This window comes from Simochromis diagramma, unplaced genomic scaffold (assembly GCF_900408965.1).
Source record: "Simochromis diagramma unplaced genomic scaffold, fSimDia1.1 OVJJ01000131.1, whole genome shotgun sequence".
Lineage (NCBI taxonomy): Eukaryota > Metazoa > Chordata > Actinopteri > Cichliformes > Cichlidae > Simochromis > Simochromis diagramma.
In genome coordinates, this window is record NW_024387200.1 from 10632315 (window position 1) to 10653861 (window position 21547).

Below are 21547 nucleotides of genomic sequence, written 5' to 3' on the forward strand. Positions count from 1 at the left end.
ACTTCTGGATGGATGCAAACTGCATTTCGTTGCCTTGTACTTGTGACATGTGCAATGACAATAAAGTTGAATTCTGTTCTATTCTATTCAAAGCAAATAAAAAAGCAACGGAATTAACAAACAATCCTGACTAATGACCAAAAAGGACAAACTGAAATAATGAACTCAATAGGACTGTTTTCTTATTATTGTTGTTATTTTGGAAATTGTACATTGTATATCATTTTATTTTCACTTTTCTACCAAAATAATAACTATTGCCGCTTATTTTGAGTGATCATTGAGTGCATGTTCTTACATTAAAACCAAAGGAATCTCAGAGCTTAGCTTTAGCAGTGTTATCTATCTGAAAATCAGGACTGGACTGATACCACAGCAGCTCTACTTTACACTGACTGCAGCAGAGTTAACAGTGCATAATTTTCTTGATAATGTAGACGTCTAAACAAAAAACAAATTCTTGTTTGCTGCGTTTGAGCCCATCAAATCACAAACTCGAACAAACAAAACAAACAGAAAAGAGAATGTAGTTGTCACTGGGTTTTATTGAAATCCTATTTCTCATTTTTTCCTTCGACGTCTCTTTTCTGATTTTTTTTCTCCCTGAGGGGTGAAACACACGATGCAGAGAGAAAAAGTAAAGTGCTCATGAGAGGAAGAAGAAAGGTTGATTGCACTGAGGGAAAGTCAGAGCACTTTGTCATTATCTTGTCTTTGGTGCTATGATTATACCCCACACTTTTCTCTTTGCTGTTTAGTCACAGACACACACTGGTTCTCTGCACAAGTGTATATTTAAGTACAACACACTGTTGATCCAGAGATGTACATCAGCGCACACGTTCTACATATACAGTAAACACATATCACTGCACACATGTATGGCCTCCGGGTTCATTTCATTCTCTCGTGTCACTGCGCCGCCTGCTTAATTTAACTCTTTGTTGCATTTTAACCCTGGAAAGTACAAGAGACGTCTGTATTACGAGGCCACGAGCACGTATCCAGAGAGGAAGATAAATAACAAAGTAAATATGAGTAAAACTTTTTTAAGGCTCACGTTTTAACAGTCACAGCAATGCATTATTAGTCATTAACTTCTGAATCCATTCAGATTAAATGTTGATAAATCCAATAGCTACGTTTTAAAAAAACAAAACAGGGATATACTCTCCGCTTTCACTCTGTTAAGCAGTCAGTGGTTCTTCCACAGACCGACAAACTTAAATCGACACTCTCCCTTGTGTGTTTCATTTTTCCTCGTCAGGTAAAAACAAATCAGCTGGCAGAGCAGGTGTCCACAGCATAAAACCCTTGCACATCCAAAGAGTTTACAGTATAACATTCTTCACATGAACTTTAAAACGTTGGGCTGACATCAGAGATAAAGTGTAAAGACTATTCTCTGTCCTTGTGGGTTAGCTTTCACCTGTGAAGGAGGTCTGTCTCCGGGCTCAGGTTGCCGGTTTAACGTTACCGTGGGATAGGGACGGCCGGCTTTACCCAGGTGTCGGATATCCTGGAGTGTAAAGCATGAAATGACCATGCTGCAGAGTTCACTAACCTCCTGTCCTCCTGTCACATGCATGCATGAGAAGGATTCAGTGCCTACCCCCAGAGTTACAACACTGTTAGGGTTGAAAAGCTACAGATTGTCACAAGACACTAAAGACTCTCCATAAAAACCTCTGCCAGTTAAATTCTTATGATGGTCTGTTAACAGCTCCCTCAGTGAAGGCGAGGCCTCCAGGCTCCACTGCTGCTTTTACAGATAAACATCCAGGGCTGTGTGTCAAACTGTAGCCTCTAATGAAACATCTGTGACTGGCTGCTGCTCAGGGTGGTGTTTTGGGGATTCCCAGATTATTTTTACTTTATTAGCAGTACTTTTAACTGCTACTGCGAATGTGTTAAGAAGTGAACCCTGCAGCAAGTAGAATCATAGTGAGCATGTATCGGTGTGTGTTTGCATGTTTACTTGACCTTGATGGCACCTGGCAGGAAAGCTCAGTGCTTCTAGCCCCTGGCATGAACACTGTCTCCATTCATGGCCTTCCCACACTGCCCTTATGCAACAGCGTCAGCACAAAAATCATGAATCAGTAGATTCACAGATTTAAAGCTGTAGCTTAGAAAGGCTGCTTTTGTGATGCTCAGTATTTAAACATTGCACCAGCTATGTTTGAGATAAAACACAGAGCAGTCGAGTTCAGGCATCTGTGGTAAGTACGTGCAATTTGTTAACTGAATATGAGGCTGGCAGGCAGATTGGCATGACATCAGTAAATATGTCAGAATCATCAGGACCCAATGTATGTGAGTTAGTTAACTGGTCGTATCCAGCTAGTAGGATACAAGGTCGAGAGGTTCTTGTTCTCAGTTTGCCACTGAAATCCTCTGAATCTGCACAACAGAGTCACAGAGTTCAAAGTTAGACTCACAGAATATCACTGATGGTGAGAAACATGCCTCATATAAATGTTTTACATTTCCCTGAGAGCTGTTGACTTGAAGTTGCTGTTGTAGCTCAACACTTTACTGAAGAAGGTAATAACCACGACCACAGCTTTCCATAAAACATCAAAGCGGGACAAGAGCATCAAAAACAAACTCATTTTAGACTGATCTGATTTTCCAGTTTCAGTGTAGCAGAGACAGAGAGGGCTGAAATGTATTTCAAATGTATCCAGTTACACTGTAACAGTCACACTTGCTACTTTGAATGAAGCTGCTGTCAGCAGCTACACCCGAGTGCTGTCTGTGTATAAAAGCCAGCAAGACTCAACAAATTTGGCATTACAAACATTCTGCTTTACAATCAATTATTTAACATTAAGCTTATTATTTTCTGCAGTATTTGCCTACTCCTCCTTCAGAGCAGCTCAGTAGACAGCTGTGCTCTTTTTCTAGGTATGAATGTATGAGGAATGAATATGAAGCAGAGTGCTTCAGAAAAAGAGTGTGTGTTCTCAGTTATCCCACTGGAAAAATACAGGTACAGAAAAACTTTTCCTCAGATCCAGTCGGTGTCTCCGTGGCTGCAGGCGGTTATTGTGTCATGATGACTGGCCCAGTTTCTCCTCAGCAGCTACTGGACTTCTCATAAATGACATAGTGGAAAAGTCCATGTACTGCTGGTCTTATTGGAAAGGATGAATCTGCCTCATAAAGCTTTCATAGCAGAGCCTTGTTACCTTTCATGCAGCGACCCGTTAAGCTCTATGGTTGCAAATCAGGTGTTATTTGGTACAGTCGTGGCACACTGGCAGCTTTATGCCTGCCTGCTTTATGAATGCCAGCCTGTGCGCACAGACACAGACTGCCTTTAGTGCTCAGTGTGTGTGACAGAGAGGTGCTTTGATGAATCCTATTGATCTTTGTTTGGCTGTCTTCACAGCTGGCGAGCAGAGAGAGAAGCTAACTCAGCGACCCGAGACGGGGAGCGCAGACGGATGAATTTTTAGGAGACAAAACGGAAACGGCATTCTTATGATAATAAGCAGCATCGAGCTAAAGACAGGATACGTGCTGCTGCTGCACTTCACCCTCTCGACACTGGACTTTCTTCTTTTCACACACCCACTGTAAAGTCTTCAGAAACACAAGGCATACACAGAATAAATCAGACGGTTAAATGTACACAGGAGTAATGACTGTTGCAGCGTATAAATTGCAATAAGGAGCAGAATCTTAGCTTCATGAATGAACAGTGCCTCTCTAAACAAAGGGAGGTATAAATCAAATGCATTAGTTTCTCTCTTTCAGCACTTTAGGGGTCACCACAGTGGAGCGTCTGGCTCCCCACCATCACCCACCCATAGCCTCTATATTCATGTGGTCTACTTCTTCTGCACGTGTCCAAACCGTCTCAACCTTGCTGCTCTGTGTCTCCAAAGCACTCAGCCTGAGCCGTCCTCATGCACTTGTTTCTAATCCTGTCCGTTGTCGTCACTCCCAATGACAGTCTGTCCATTTCCAGCCTTTTGTTATGTCTCACTACTGTCTCATGAATCTCCCCTTTCACTTTTGCTGCTGTGCTTCTGTCACATATTTTTCACCTCTCTTGTGCGTCGTCCATTGCTTCACACGGTTGACCTCAGGTATTTAAACTCATCCACCTCCACTACCTGTACTCCTTGCAGCTGTCACACTGTCGTCTTCTTGTTCACACACATGTATTCTGCCCTGCTTCTGATGACCTTCATCCCTCTGCTCTCCAGAGCATACCTCAACACACCAGGTTGTCTTCTATCTGTTCATAGTCTGCAGACACTCCCGTCTGATCTCATCTGTCACCCATCACCATTGCAAAGAATTAGAGCTGATTGCTGATGTGATCCCATCCCTACCTTAAACAGATCTGTTCACATACTCACACATGTGCTGCACCAGCCTCAGTCTTTGCCACTCCTGATTCCTTCAGTAACACAGTTCCTCTCCAGGCATGCTATCATATGCTTTCTCTGTGCTGCTGTCCTGACCTTTTCTGTGCTTCTCCATCAACACTCTCAAAGCAAACATTGCATCTGTAGTGCTCCTTCTTGGCATGGCTATACCGCTGCTCACTGATTATCAGCCCGCCAAGAACTCTTTCACATATTTTCTTGGTATGGCTCATCAGCTTTATCTCTCTGTAGTTACTACAGCTCTGCACATCATCATTGTTCTTGAAAATTGGCACTTTGTCTCCATTCCTCAAGCATTTTTTTATCCTCCTAGATTGTGTTAAAAAAAGTCCGCTGTATGTCATCAGGACCAACCACCTTTCCACTCTTCATCCTCACGTTGTCCTTACTCATCCTCTGCACTTCCTGATTCACTAACTGCCATCCATCTGTCTCTCTCTCTTATTTTCTTTCATCACAAACCCCTCAACACACTCCCTTCAATCATTAGTACATTTCCTTTCTAACTTAGTCTGTCAGTCTAGCCAATAAAGTCCATTTCCCCTTCTGTCGGCACCGTTGTAGACCAGTTTGAGTCCATCTCCTAAGCTCCTAGCCTCCCCCTTATTTACCCTGGACAACTGCACGCACAGTATATCTACTCTCCTTTTATCAGCCAGCTCTCTTTGCCAGTCAAGTCATAGTCTTTCCTTCTCACTCGCTGCATCCTTGTCCATTTTGTTCTTTCCCCTAACCTTTTGGTCCTCAGCATTTAGCTTATGCTGAAGAAACATCCTCAGGTCACTACATGAGACAAATTGTGAATTTCTTACTTTTGCACCGTGAAAATTCATGACTCTAACTGGAACATTCAAGTGTATTTTTAGTCATCTTTAGCTACATAGTAAAAGTCTTTAAGACCTAATCTGTACTAAAACTGTTTGATTAGTAACAGAAGATGATTTACTGTCAAAAATATGGTTGGTTCAATCTTTATTTTAGCTTTCAGAATATTTTACACTTGTCTTAACTTTGTTACAATACAGAAACACAGGTTATAGCACACGTATATAAAACTACTGCCAAGGCAGCCAATTAACAGTCTGATGAAGGCTCTGTCAAAGACTTTGGTCAAATCAAAGTGACCAAACTGATGTGGAGTAACCCTGAGACTTCCTGCGTCCCTGGCTTGCTTTGCTTTGTTGATACTTTAGCCTTGGGCCTACGTTTGTATGTAAGCTAGTTTACAGACTTTCACTGGAATATGTTTCTTCTGTCCTTTAGTGATCACTTCCTGGCTTCCTTTCTTTATCTCTTTCTTTGCTATCATCAGCAGATTAGGAGGAAGCTATTCATTACCACCGCTGCGACAAGCCGCTCAGCGCTGATACACAGATGATATTTCAAACTCATAACAACTTTCAGAGACAATAACACAGTCGTGGTGAGGAAATGAAGACTTGAAATATTGAAACACAGTCTCCATGTTGCCCTTTCATCACTTTCTCACACATTTTAACAACAAATGTGCAGGAAGGAGAGGATGTGCATTTCCCATCATCTCGAACCCTCAGGATAAGGAAGTAAAGCCTTCCCTGTTTGCAGATACGCTGCTGACAATGACTTTCGTGGTGGGATTAAGGATTTCCAGCCCCCCGGTTTTCTCAAAGTTGTGATGGTGTTTGCCAGAGAGAAATAGGGACTAAACCTTCACTTCCATATCAGTGCATGGTGTCTGTAACACTAAGTAATTTATCATCTAGTATACCTGCATGCAGAAACTGCTGAGCTGGATGTTTGAGGCTCTTATTGGAAGAGATCAAAGTGAATTAGCCATAAAATGTGTCGCGGCTAACTACTTTTATAGCTGTGGTTTTATGACATTTTATGACACTGGCTCTTATTTGGTGCCGTTTCACTAGCTTGTGTCCACAAAGTATCAGGGCAGAAATGTGCAAGCATATTTGCTAGTGCTATAGTCTGCTGTCCAATGGGAAAAGCTCGACATGGCCAGAGGTCAGTGACCTCCACCACATCTCATCTCCTCCTCCTGCTTTTCATCCCTGTCCTCACTCTTCATCAAAACCCCACAAGAGACTTCACAGGGCTGCCTAAAGATGAGATAAGTGGTAGAAAGTGATCCCAGAGAAAGAAGAGAGATGAGAGGAAAACTGAGGCCAAGCCTGAGAAGATCCCCTTGTCTCTTTTCCCGAGTTAAATACAGTTTAAACTGTGCTGAGATGGAGGGTTGCATGTCTGCTGCAACATTTGAGGGAATTATAGCCTGATGCTCCCACTTCTTCCTTTTCTTTAAGAGTTTCATCAACAAAGAGCTCTTATGCCTTAGTGGGCTTTGATGCTTTGGAGTTGATGACCATGACTGCAAAATGCATAAAAGAGCAAACAAGTGGGAGACGCACAAAAGGAGCACTTCATCTTGACTGGAGACTTTCATTGTCCATCCTGAAAAAGCTCCACTTCCCTTTCCTAAAAGCAGGAGTAACTATGGGAATAAAGGACGCCCACTATTGCTTTAATTCTAATAAAGACAGCAACGTTTGAAAATACTCTTTTATCGTTGCCCAATGAAGAAAGATCTAGATATTACTTTTTCTCTGGTGGGAATAAAATATTGTGTCTTGTGCAAAAAAGCAAATCTTAGTTTAAAATAAATCATAGTTTTGTGCAGAGCTGTCTAATGTGACAGGAAGTTATTTTTTGGTCAGGGAGAGCAAGGATTGCATGTATTTTATTTATTTATTTTTACTACACAAAATTACATTTGACTGCAAAATATCGTAAGTGCTGGGCAACCGTGTTTTTGTACAGGGATATAACCAAAATACAACCAATTGGCAATGTTTTACACCGAGGCCCAGTCAGTGTGAGTCAGTGTGAGTCAGTGTGAGTCAGTGTGAGTCAGTGTGAGTCAGTGTGCTTCTTATAACTGAGACACTACTGTGCAAACAATTGTCAGGAGACAGGTTGGACCACCAGGTGACTCACAGTATGAAACTGCTTTGCAAACCTGTCCACATCATTTTTTACAAAGAAACTGTTAAACAATAGTAAAAGTAGAGTATTTTTGTGAGATATACTTAAATGAACTGAGCACTAGATAAGTGAACAGAAAGATAGTGAGAAAAAAGACGATTGCAAGTACTTTATTTTTTGGTTTAGTTCAAGAAGTGTATTTTATAGATGTCTTATTTGACTTATGGGGGGCAGCACGGTGGCATGAAGGTCCCTGGGTCCGACTCCCCCATGTAGCCGGGCCCTTTCTGTACTCCAGCTTCCTCCCACAGTCCAAAGACATGCAGTTAGTAGGGTTGGGTTAAATGATTATAATTGCCCATCGGTGTGACTGTCTGTTGTGTTTGCCCTGCGATAGACTGGTCGCCTGTCCAGGGTGTACCGCGCCTCTCGCCCCAGCTGGGATCGTTGTAGACTTGTTAGCTACGGGATAACAGGAGCACATCATGCAATCCCCTACTGTAAAAGCTTTCCCCATGATGCCGTAGCAAGCTGTGCGTGTGATGAACTGCAAACTTGGAGACCTGTTTTGAAAGCTGGCGTCAAAGAGAATCACATGCAAACCTCTTTAGTCAAAGCTGTGTTCGTGTACAGACTCCCTGTTAGCCCCAGTGTTGTTTCATTACTTCATGTCAGCATCTCTCCCACCCTCTCAGCCCCTGACAGTGTATCACTGAAAGGCCATGACTGTGTGGAGGGGGACAGAGTGGTAAGGCTGCAGGCCACAGTAAAATCAATTTAGATACTGTGAGGAACCCAGAGCACTGCCCTACAGGGGAATGTAGACCCAGAGGAAAAATAATCAAGAGGCACGAGCAAACATTCCCGCCCCTAAAATGCAAAACTTCCATACTGCTCTTACTATTCTCATTTCTTTCTGTAACCTCATCCTTTCTCTCCTGCCACGGTCGGCTTCACCACAGACATCACTGGGACGGTGAAATATGCCTCCGATAAATGATTACCGACTGGAGCCACTCATACCGAACTCGCAGGATCTGTAATATTCTCCAATATCATTATTTTCCTCCACACCCATGGACTAATCTCTATCACAGTCTGTGGAATGACTCAAATAAGGCAAAAAGATAGAGTGAATAAAGAGATGAGTATGATAATAAAGCCTAAGATTGATAACTCGCTATCTAACTGCCTGTCTTTTCCATATCCGTCCTCATGCCCTCTTTCTGATTCATTTCAGTTGTAGAGTGCTCGGCTTTTTCTCACTGCCGTGTTAGTGACCAAGAGCACTAAAACATCTTTAAGTTTCAGAACAAATGTGTGAAATAATATTTTATAATTCTGCTACAATAACTAGTGTAGTGAGTTAAATATGAATGTTGGTGACTAATACAGTATGTTCCCTTTCTTGGGAAAGGTTTAGTTCAATTATTGTCAACAAAAATCCCACAATTGTCACATTTTGTTACATTTGTTACAAGCGACTTGCACAGAGTTTAGCTAATGATGAAGTGTTGTTGGGTTTAATTATTGGATTCCTTATCAGATCAACTGGTAATAAAACCAGTAGGCAGTTCATTTTGTTTGTTTTGTTCATCCCTTCACACAGATTACAGCCGGGCTTTCACTGGGACATACACGTCCAAACTAGTAACATGGGAATTGGAGCTTTTCATTTAGCCAATGAGTTTTTCTTCTTTAAGCTTGTGGTTAGCTGAACCCAATCAATCACAGCTGGAAAAAAAAAGATTTATTTTTTACATCAGCCTAAAGAGGGTTCATTGGTTTATCTGGTAATTATCCTGAAAGTTGGCTAACCACCCAGTTTGAGCTGGGAACCAGTGTTTGTTCAGGGACCTTTATTGCACATCACACATTGTTTACTCTGGATTCTTTTCAACTCTGTGCTGTAAACTACATAATTAAAGTAAAACTGACTGTTCACATCTTGTGCTGTACTTACCCTCCTGAAGCCTTTTATTTGAATTTGACAGTAGTCTCTCTCTCTCTCTCTCAGACGGAGTTATCAGGAGCTGCTGTCCTCCACCAGGCCAGGAGGGATCAGGTAGTCGATGCCTGTCGGGTCTACAGCGCATCGAGTCGTAAGCGGAGAGTCCTGACACCCGGAGACCTCAAACACCTCGTGGTGGATGAAGACCATGAGCTTATCTACTGCTATGTCCCCAAGGTGGCCTGTACCAACTGGAAACGTGTCATGATGGTGCTTACAGGCCGGGGCAAGTACAGGTGAGTTTGGTACTGTACAGAGAGGAAGGAAAATAAGTGCTTCTGTTGTTCTTCACTGTCTCGTGCCTCTCTCACGCAGTGACCCAATGGAAATTCCTTCCAATGAAGCCCACGTTCCCTCCAACCTTAAGACACTGAATCAGTACAGCATTGCTGAGATCAATCACCGCCTCAAGAACTACCTCAAGTTCCTTTTTGTTCGTGAGCCCTTCGAGAGGCTGGTTTCTGCATATCGCAACAAGTTCACCCTCAAGTACAACTCATCCTTCCACAAGCGCTTTGGCACCCGAATCATCCGCCGCTACCGCAAGAACGCCACGCAGGATGCCCTGCTCAACGGGGCTGATGTCAAATTCAAAGAGTTCATTGAGTATCTGGTGGACCCGGCCACACAGCGGGACGGACTCAACGAGCACTGGCAGACTGTGTACCAGCTCTGTCACCCGTGTCACATCCACTATGACATGGTGGGCAAGTATGAGACACTGGAGGAGGATGCAAACTACCTGTTGCAGCTGGTGGGTGTAGGTGACTCCCTGCGCTTCCCGACCTACGCCAAGTCCACTCGTACCACGGATGCTATGACGGCTCAGTTCTTCAGCAATATCAGCACTCAGCAGCAGATCCAGCTCTACCAGCTTTACAAGTTAGACTTCCTCATGTTCAACTACTCCATACCCAGCTACCTGAGGTTGGAGTAATGGTGGACAGAGATGGGACTCTGAGAGCGGCTGATTCGGTCAAACAGATAAAAGGAAATGAGCGGAGGGCAGAATTTTATGGGAACAAACTTGATTTAAAAAACTGTAAAATTGATGTGTAAACAGGTGCCGGAGGTGTGTGAGTTTCTGGGAATAATTCAGAGGATGCTCAGTCAGCACCGACTGGACAGGGATGTGGGCTAAATGGACTAGACGCATGCAAAGACTGAAATGTGTGGGTGAAGCAGGTCTTCATGGTTGTTATCCTCAGAGGATGGACTGGATGAGGGATTCTCCTGATGTTGTTCCCTACACGTTTAAGCAAACTGCTGACAAATTAGGCTGCTTCAGATTCTGCAAAGCAAACAGCGTCCTCGCACGTGCCCTGACCCCAAAGCATTATGGGAGCTAAGTTTGTCTCCTCCTCCTTCTGATCAATATAGAAACTCCGCCAAATTGTAAGGCACACTTCACATCTTCCACCGAGCTCTCGGCGTGGCGAGCCAGTACCCATCATGCTTGCTCTCATTAGATTCATACAGCTGAGAGGGAAACTGCCTCATCACCACCTCGAGGATTACTGCAGTTGATGGCTGCGATTCCACTCTCAAGACCTCCACATTAGTGTGGCGGTGCAGCCGACAGCTCGCTGTCACTGGTTTCTAGCATTAGTTTGTCGGCCCTTCTGCCTCAGCAGTGAAGTGCTTACGTATCATTGCCTGTAACACCAAGCATCCTTAATACTTTGAGCTACAGAACGTGTCTGGACAGGTACAGGATTCGCTCAGTGGGCGCACCGGCCTGCCTCTAACCTACAAGACGAGAGACGGCCTGTGTGGCTGTTAAAGGGTTAAAGGCGCTGAGTCTCATTACCGCCATGCCCTGCATAGAGGAGCTTCATGGATGTGCCCCTGCTCCAGCAACCAAACCTGTTTTTCACTAAATGATCCTCTTTTCTCGTCTTCATGCTTTATTTGTTTTTATTGTCTTATGAATCACTGCTGCGAGCAGCAATGAAAAGATTATTTAATTTGCTTTGTTGTTGAAACTAAGATGGAAAGAATTTAATATTTTATTTTCTTGGGCTGAAAAACATTTAGGACACTTTAGAGAAGTTCAAACTTTTGTTCTGTCATTCTGACTGTCAGCATTTTCATTTCTTGTGGTACATTTTTGGCCCTTGGCTTTGTCTTTCTGTGCTTCACATCATTCAAAATGTATGTTTTTTTACATTTCTATTGTCAGACGTTTGGTGCCAAAATGGCTGAGGGCCTCAGAGACCCACAGTCACTGTTAAGTACACATCATTGCCATTTAGGACATCCCAAAGAAGACACGTCAACAATCAACATAACAGAGAAAGGATCCTGTGGTGTGATTAATGTTGTGTAATGTCAATAACTACACAGGAGGGAGGATGGGCTGCCCGTCGACGACACACTATAGTGACAGAGGGAGTCGTTTTGTGTTTTACACCAGTTTGTACATTTTAATCCACTCCAGCTTCAAATTAATTCCACAGCACCAAATCACAACAACAATCACCTTAAGGTACTTTATATTGTGAGGTACAGACCTGAGAATAACAGAGAGAACAACAACTGCCTTTGAAGCACTTTGGCGACAGTGGGAAGGAAAAACTCCCTTTTAACAGGAAGAACCCTCCAGCAGAAGCAGGCTCAGGGAGGTCAGCAGATCTGTGTGAGGGGGCATTGTGGTTAATATAGTCAATTTAATTCAATTCAGGATAATTCCATGTTTTCGTATCGCACCAAATAACAACAACAACAATCGCCTCGAGGTGCTTTAGGTTGCAAAGTAAAGACCCTCAAAATGTGACGAGAGCGTTCCAGCTGTGATGACGTGACGACAGCAGGATTATCACAGCTCAGGCTTGATCACTGAGTTTGATCTCATCCTGAGAGATTAGCAAGACAAGCGTAAATATATATATAACACTACTGATTGTACTTCATTAAGGATTTTGATGGTTTTTGAGTCCCTAACTCTTTGGAGTTGCAGTATGATGTTTTCTTTCTGACAGAATAAATCCAGGTCCACTCTACTTGAAAACTGTCTCATTATGACCCCTGGTTAGTCAGCACATCTAAATCAGATTACACATACGCCTTTTTCCCCCTCGGGCTGGATGTTGTAGCTGCAGATCCCTTCTTGTTGCTTTGGACTCATTGCTGGTGTCCGTTTGTGCACATGCCCGTGTCTGGAGGTTCGAGTCAAACAGCCTTAGTTTTCCTTTCTAACACCCACAGACATCTGGCTCTAATAAAGGAAAGAGTCTACTGGGCTGGCTTGTCGCCCCGGTCCTCATCCTCCAGCAGAAACAATGGTTATATTCTCATCTGGGCCTCCTCCTGGGTCAGGCGCACACAAACACACTCACACAGACACACACCAGCACTGCTGCTGAGGTTAATGCCACGCAGCGTCTTACTCAGCAGTTATAGGGAAAGCCACGAGCAGGCAGAACCTCACACTGTCAGAGCTCAGTTTAAACGGCTCATTTTGCGCTCAGAATGAAAGACAAACAATGCACAAAGGACCTCTTAACCTGCAAACAAGCCATTACAGCGGCCTCTCTTCACACTCCGGTTTCTCTCCTCCTACATCGCTCCAGAAGTGGCCCCCTGGTTTAAAAAACAAAACCAGAACAAAAAGGCTCAGTGTCAGTGATCAGTACTGTCCATGCAGGAAAACGCAGCCTGCTTAAGCAAACAGAGCTCACGGGGACTCCTGCAGCCCTGAGACGCTGTCTCAGTCTCTCAGTTACAAACAAGCAGCAACATTTAAAGTTATTTTTTCCTCCATAGCTGTGTCTATATTGAGGACTAGCTAGTGGGTATATTTATGTTGTTTCTGAACGACGTCTGCTTTTAGACTGAACTACACATTTGCTGTCTTCTAACAGCAGTTTTCCTCTTGAGGATGAGTAGATGATGTTATTTTTCTGCTTTACTTTTATTTTTATTTTATTGTATTGACACCCAGATTTTGTAAATACAAGAAAGAATCGTTTCAGAAGCAGGAAAATTGTGTTTGAAGTGAAATTTCCTGTAAATTTGATGGTAGAAAGTTCAAATGGAATCCTGACTCAGTTCTGTGCTTTGGAGTGGGTGTCAGTGTGCCTGGCTCATGATACACACAGTGTAAAAGATGGACATATCTAATATAATCTGACGTATTTGTTAGTGACATTCAGCTATGCAGGCTGGAGCTGAGCATTTCTGTCATTCTGAGTGAAAACAGGAGACACGGTGCAGCACCTGGCCTTGGATTGTCCCAAAGGCTGAGAGGACTCTTTGTCAGTGATGATGTCAACAGATTAAGTCTTTTAGTGTAAATACACTTATTTGTTCAGGTCATTTATTTGTTTTTTACTTTCAGAGTTCAGATTGTTAACATGCTAAAAAAGAGCTGATTATAAAGGTAGAAGATACAATTTAAGTGGGTGAGCACGCTGCTAGTTTGGCTAATGACCTAACCCTCGTCACCTGTTTCCACCCAAACGCTGCAAGCTCTCAGTCGGCTCACTCACAGCAGTGGAGACACAAAGGTCGTTTCAGTCTCTCTCTCTGTGGGGACACTTTTCATCAGCAGAGACACCATATTTGAAAATAAGCATCATATCATCAGCACAGAAGGACAAAGCCAGGATGATTTCTTACATGCGTCCTCTGCCTGTGTCGTGTCAGACATATCTGAGTCCCAGCACAGGATATTTTTGTACAGTCCAAACATGATGTCATTCATTCTGCTGTTATTTTTTGAGCTGTGATATTTATGACTTACTTTGGTTGCCTCATACACACAGACACAGACACACACACATTACTACTCTCATTTTGCTGTGCCTTTCATTCAGAGGCGACACAGAGACACAGTGAACACCTATTTACTGCAGTCACATTAGGACAGAAGGCGTACATCCTCAGTTATAACCTTACTCATACCTGCAATAAAGAAGTGACCCCATCAGGTATGACTTCAGCTTTATTTTTAGAAATCTGTGGGACGGACATGATCCTGAAAACTACAAACAAATGAGCGTTTGTCAGAAGCTGCTCAGTTTATTACAGCTTGGATTATTTGGAGTATTTTGTCCAACAAACTGGTAATACCGGTATCACCACAACAGGATAGTGTTAAAGACACACAAGTCAGAGCAGTCAAAGGATGAAAAAGTTGTGGACATTTTATCCCCCACCAGTTGGTGCACTTGGATGTTGTTGGCAGTCGCTATAAAATCAACTGTCTCAGTGTTGTAGGCCTCTAAGTGAGCCGCTGGTTGCAAGAGAAACGTGGGTATTCCCTGACTGGTTGGAAAACAGTTGGAGTTTTTTTGACTTCACCCAGTGGCTGCCAGCAGCTTTCAGCAACCACTTGCCAACTGGTTGGGGAATACACATTTTCCCCTTGCAAACAGATGTTGCCAGATGGGTGCGACTGGTCTCTAGACTTAAACCACTTTATTTTTAGGTCAAACAGCAGCAGACTCAGCCAAAATATCTGTAACAATCCCAACAACTAGCAGAGCAGAATAGTATGAATATGTACAGCACAGATTTGTTATCCAACTAGCACCAGAACAAGCTAACATTCTGACAGCTGAAAACTTTGCTAAATATAACTGCACAAAATTAACTATCAAATGTAAATCTTTCTAAAGTGTTTATACAGGCCGAAAATGGTACCTACATAGTAAAGTCAGATTTCCAAAAAACGTAACCATCTTTTCCCAGTTATTGATCCTGTTTAAGATGCAAATAGTTAGCTTGGTTGTAACACTGTTACTCTTGCCAATAAATATTTAATAGCAATGACTCCAAAACTAACAACCCAAGTTATAATAAACTGAGATGGTGTTTATTATAAGTGATCTTAATCAGTGTTTGAAAAGTTAGCCTGAGTAGGCTTGCCCTTCGCATGCTCAGCGACATCTAGGCATGTTTTCAAATCAGTTAGCATTAGCATGGGCATGACCTGTCCAAGCAGGTTTCACGTGTCTCTGTGTCGCCCTGACGTTGTGTACGTCCTTCAGCAGAGGCCCCACACCTCTCGTGGTTCCAGCTGCTTCCCGTGCTGCCAGGAGGCACGGATGTTGCGCTGTAATGTGCGGGTGACCTTTTAATTTAAACGATCAGTGTGTGATGCTGCGTTATTCCATATCATCAGCGTTTTCACCATGTGTGCTGTATCAAAGAGCTATGTGTCAGTGGAGTTTGTGCACGTGTGTGCGCGCCACCACTGCTCCAGGAAGACGAGACCCTCGATCCAACATGTACCATTAATTTATTTATTTATTCCTAGATACCGGCCCATACTGCTTCCCTGCTCACGTTACCGTGGCAACACACCCACATTTTCCATATGTTGCTTTTCCTCGTGGGACAGCCTCTCGCTGTGCTCTTTTACTCTGTTCATTTTCAGGGGTACTTTCCAAAATCATGAATAATGAATAATGTACACTGTGTGGGAGAGTGGGGTGGATCCTACAGCAGCGTGACCCGTGGTTTATCCTGTTTTCACAATAAAATGACACTGAAATCCACTTTGTCTGTGTCTCCTTCTGTCTTGTGTGGAACTCGTGTACGCTTCTATCTATGGGGTTGGTGGATTCTCTAGCTCCTAACTAGTCTGGCCATTTGTATTGCCATGCTACTTCAGAAAGGCGATGTCTCTGCACAAAGTAATTTACCACACTAGTCAATATGTTTTACTGTTATGGGCAATAGCTGACCATTCCAGTCACAGGGCATCAAATACTGCTGCTCTGTCAGGTGGTGCTTGGATAGGATCAGAAATTTTAGAGAAAGTATGTCCCATCACAATAATCTATGCAGACAAGCTGTAACACGCTCATTGTGATTAAATCGGACTTTGAGTGTCCATATGGGACAGGTTTGCAGTAACAGACCTGTTACAATAGTGGAAACAGAGATGTCTTGCCACTAGGTCATCTCACATTACACAGTTTCAGATGAAACGTGATTTGGATGTGCCGGCGTGTCAGTGGACTGAGAAGTGTTAGGCAGGTGACATTTTCTAACTATTTTACGAGTGTTGTCATTATTTCCTCCTCCAAGAACAGGAAACTACAATTCATACAAAGTCACCAAAATTAGAAGGAAAAGGTTTGATGAGTCTTAATTTTAATGGTAGGGTTGACTCTGTCAGTCCCCCGTTGAATGGGTGGTGTAATGGTGCACATGACCATCATAGCCAGCCTACCTGCGGACCTACATATCGATCCTTTTAGAGGAACTTTTTACAAACAGCTCTCCTTCACCGGCCAGTTATCCAAGACCATCCAGAAATTCCCAGAGCCACAGTATCACTGTGTCTAGGCAGGGTCCTGATTTACAGTCAAGCAGGTAACCCAAATGTCTGACCTTTGTTTCGTCTTGTAAATGGTAAATGGACTGGCTCTTATATAGCGTTTTTCTACTCAAAGTGCTTACTGACTATTGCAACAACACATCATCAGTAGAGTAAAACTAACCATGATGGCCTAAAACCAGCTCGCATTCCCTATTAATGGGTCAATTCTGCTACAAAACAACAGAAAAAGTCGACATCGAAGGATTAATACTCCATAGGTCAATTCAAATGAAGGTATTATTCTGTCAGTAAGTCAGCAAGTGTCTCTAGGTGTGTAATTTTTCTAATGTGTTACTGTTTAAATTTTGGACAGTGAATTGGCATCAGTTGTTATTGCAGAGCTAATGTGATGTAATTATTTATAGACAACAATCTGGATGACAAATCTGAACTGTGAAACCACTAAAACAGTTTGTCATGTAATGTGGCTCCAGCTTCCCGCCACCACATGGATATAAAATCACAATAAAAGACATTCGTGACATACACGACTCCTTAGCCTGCAAGTCTCTAGGTTCTCGAGCAGGCTCTGTCCAAACGACAAGCAATTAAATGCAATTTATACATATATAAAATGATTTTGCACACCTATGGTAGAGACAGTGCAGATATACAAGCTGGCGGACAAGACTGAATAGTCTAAATGTTTTCTGGACCGTCTACTTTGCCAGGAAGAGGAATTAGAGGGAGCACATGGCATCTTTTATTCTGGATACTTGATGACACATTTCGCTTTGATGAAAAACTCTTAGCCGCTGTGCAAATCTGTCTTAGACAAGACGGTGATGATGTATCGCATTCTCAAGAAGCTACAGATGCAGAGCTAGCAGAATGATGCATGAGCCAAGACAATTGGCCAACCCACTCCTGAATATGACACCTCCTTACTTCCTCATGTGATAGTTGATGGATTAGACCAACTGAAGCCAAACTTCACCAACAGCAAACATCACTTGAGAAATTAAAAGAGATTGGTGTCCTTCTTGCAGAAGTTAGCAGAGTTATAAACATGGCATGCAGGCTATTAGCTAAACGAGTTAGCGGAGGCATTGTTTGTTTTTTTGTTTTTTTCCCATTTGGTTCTTTAGCCGTCAGAACTGTTGTCTGAAGACCAACAGTGAGACCCAATGGATTTACTTGCCAAATGGATCACCACGGCCTTGCCGTATTGATCCATTTGATCGACCTTTGTTGCCCCACAGGACCCGGGGCAGCCCACCCGACCCCACCGCAGAGGAAACTGTACCCACCCTAACATTCAGTCATCTCCCAGACTGCACAAGACAGTAGACACCCAGGATAAGTTTATTCTCCACCTCTCCTGTGACTCTCCCCCACCTGCAGAGTGAACTCCTCCAAGGATGGAACAACCTCCCTGTCAGTTGAAGAGCCCCCTAGTTAGGTCGATGCGCCAGAGGCCACCTGCGCCAGGGCTGAGCGGAGGCATTGTTGAGTTGCACCCAAAGTAACAACATTTTCAAATAAAGTAATAGTTCCATAAAGATCAAAGCATGGCCTTATATATGATTTTACACTGAGATATTTGATGCTTTGCACATTTGAAGAGTAGATCCTGTAGTTTTTTCATTATCTCATTACAGTGGTCCCACATTGTTGGGTTTCAAACAGGCATCTGTGTTGTAGCTGACTTGGATGATTCGTTCCACAAGTGAAACCTAACTCAGGTGCAGGTGGAGGGTGGAGACACACACAGACACAAACAACCTACCATTGTGAGCCTGTCTCTCTTGATCGCATTGTCGTCCTCACTAAACACGTGCTGGAGTGCTCTCCAGTCTGCCCATAAACATGTCCTCAAACCAAGACGTACGTTCTTCAAGGCCTCTGGCCACAGTTACACTCTCCGTCTCTTTACACACTCAGAAAAATAAAGTCATCATCAGACCAGCTAAAATGATGTGTATCCACACAAAAGAGCTCAGACTCTGTGGGGGCCAGACTGGGAAACCTGGCTGGTCCCAGTCTGGGCAGGATCCCCTAGAACCATCGTAATATTTACTACTCCAAACAACCCGTGTCAATAATTGATCAACGTATTGATTGTGCCTTACAGACACATGGTTACAGCAGGCTGAATCCTTACATCAACACCCCCGAGTCATGCAAACTGTCAGAATGCTTGAAGCACAGCCTGAGGAGGAGTGGCAGCAATCTGTCACTGTAACCACAGATTGGAGTGCTCAGCTGAAAGCCTGACTCCTTGTTCACCTTTACTGTAAAGTCAAAACCAGTAAAAGATTATTTCCTGAGAAACCTCTTCTGTCTCCCCATGTTTGGATAACATTTACAATAATAATCTTTCTTAAAGTGTTGTAATTATGTTTAAGGAAGAGATACCTCAAACTGATCTAAAGTTTGTATGTGTTCCTCTCACCTTAGAGCAGACCACACATAAGCTGGACAGGAAATGGCGTTGCGCTCATTTATATATTTCCGTTTGCTTGATGAAAAAAAGCCCTCTGCTAAGCGAGGACGCCTTACTGCTCGTCACTGATGAAACGAAAACAGGAACAAAGCACGATTCAGTTTTAATCTTTAGTAACACGCTACGTATCACAGACTTTTAAGGTGGCGGTGATTAAACCTTTACTTTCTAAGCAAACATCTGACTGTCTTAGCTAATTGTAGACTGATTTCTAACTTACCTTATATTTTAAAGATTCTTGGAAGAGTATTTGTCAGACAACGAAGACAGTGAAGGTTACAAATGATCTTATTATAGCCTCAGTGCAACATTCAGTTCACAACACAATACAATGCTGTTACAGAGAACAGAACACAATGAGGCTATTAAAGGAACTTTGCTGCAGTGGTGTGAATCACATCTATCTGTTAGACTCCAGTTTGTGCATGGAAATGTGTCTGTAACACAAATGTTAGTCACAGAGTTCTGCAGGATTCTCTGCTGGGACCAGTGCTTCCCCAGTATTATTAGAAAAACTTCACACATTTTCATTGCAATGCAAATGATACCAGCCTTTATATACCATAGTCACAGAGACTGGTCAGTGACCCCTTGTTGCTGGAGTAAAATCTGTGTGCTGACTGTTGCAGGGTGAAACTAGTCATAAAGATCTCCCTTGTGATTGTTTGGGGTAATTGATGATAATTTGCATGAAAAACTCTGCAATTGCTCTGTGGAAGTAGTGAAAGTGACGCAAACAAGAAATAAAGTTAAAAGTTGGGCCTTGATGCTAAAACCAACACATTTCAAAAGGTGCAACTTTTACTTTGAGCCAAAGCGCTCTCCATTCACAGTGTCACTGCTCTTAATGAGCAGCTGAAGTGCTGGAAACCTGCAAGTGATCAAAGGAATCTCCAGCTGATTGTAAGTGTAACCAGTTTCAAACAGTGGTAGCAATCTCAACCAACCACTCGTCAACTGGTCAGGTAATACAGACTTTTCCACAGGGCCTCACAGTAAGCACACCTTATTGAAACTAGGATTTATCCCATGATATTGATGCTCAAAGAGTGGGTGTTACATTTATTTGGTTGTGGTATTTAGCAGAGTTTAGGTCTGCTTTTCTCAAAAATAAGTGAATAAATAAATAAGGCAAAGGCTCAAAAATTAGAGCAAAGTCCTACAATTCAAAAATATTCATAGGATGAAGATAAAAGTTTGCATGGCTTCGTTAAAGAGAATAAAGTTGTTCAAAACAATTAACCCATTCTGAGTGGATGCAGTGAGAGACACTGGGAGTGTGTACTCTTACAGACAAAGTGTTGGTCTTTGCCTGACGAGCAACTTTCTTTACTGTTCTTCAGTTTTCCCCTTGCTCTTAAAATACTTTTACTGTCGTGTAAGCATAACAATAATATCCTAAAATTGTGCATTTAAATGTTGCTCCTTGTTGACCTTACATACACTTTGCATAACAGCCGATCTACTCATTTAAATTCAGTTTTTATTTTTGTTTTTTGTTTTTAATTTTCTCTCCAACTCCACTATACTTGCATCTGAATGAAAGAGGCTTACACTATCTTGTATGTCATGAGGAAACCTTGATCTCAGCAACACAATAATTTGTAATTCCATGTAAAAGTCCTGTCTTAATGATGGGATTGTGATGCTGATAAATCCAATAACTTCACTCGTTTTTCTTTCTTGCTTTCAGCAGATTTACATAGCAGTCTCCCAGCCTTACAGCCATACATGATAAATACATACACAGCATGTTGTGAACACACGTGCACACTAGGGGTGCAACGATACACAAAATTCACGGTTCGGTTCGATACTTTGGTGTCACGGTTCAATATTTTTTCGATACAAAAAAATGTTCATGCCTTTTTAATTTGTCATTTATTAAAATTATAAATATATATTTTAACTCAAAAGAACAGTTTTTAAATTTCATGTTGCTGAAACAACAAAGTAATAAAATAATAAATCTCTCTGATCGAGAAATCCCTCATCTTTGGAAAAGAGAGTTTATTACAGAGAAATGTCTCTTTCAAAATAAAAGCTATACTATCCGCTTCTTCTGGGCTATATTCTCAGCAGCATATTAAACATATCAGGTCCCCATAAGGAGAATCATGTGCTAACGGCTGTCTAAATGACTCCGGTAAAGTTTGTAGCATGCGTGCTTGTTGTTTTTGTCTGCTTCCACTTGTCTTTGCACTAGGATGATGTCGGAGTAAATGTGCAGTCATATTCGTTGTGTTCCCGCTAGTGCTGTCAGCGTTAATCTCGTTGAAATGACGTTAACGCCACAACACGGCAAATCTCCGTTAACGAGCTACCGCGGATCGCCCCGTGCGTGGGGCTGGACGGCGTCAACACGTTAACGAGCTAAC

General features: G+C 42.6%; 1 protein-coding gene across 2 annotated transcripts in view; it reads left to right on the plus strand.

Moving 5' to 3' along the window:
• chst11 (carbohydrate (chondroitin 4) sulfotransferase 11) overlaps positions 1 to 15893 on the plus strand; it is a 97079-nt gene extending 81186 nt beyond the window's left edge. For both annotated transcript variants that reach the window (XM_040050322.1, XM_040050321.1), the window contains exons 3-4: positions 9397 to 9626; positions 9706 to 15893. In XM_040050322.1, the coding sequence (XP_039906256.1) occupies positions 9397 to 9626; positions 9706 to 10327 (852 nt within the window). In that variant the 3' untranslated portion in view covers positions 10328 to 15893. The remainder of the gene's footprint in view (positions 1 to 9396; positions 9627 to 9705) is intronic.
• Positions 15894 to 21547: the final 5654 nt, after the last annotated feature.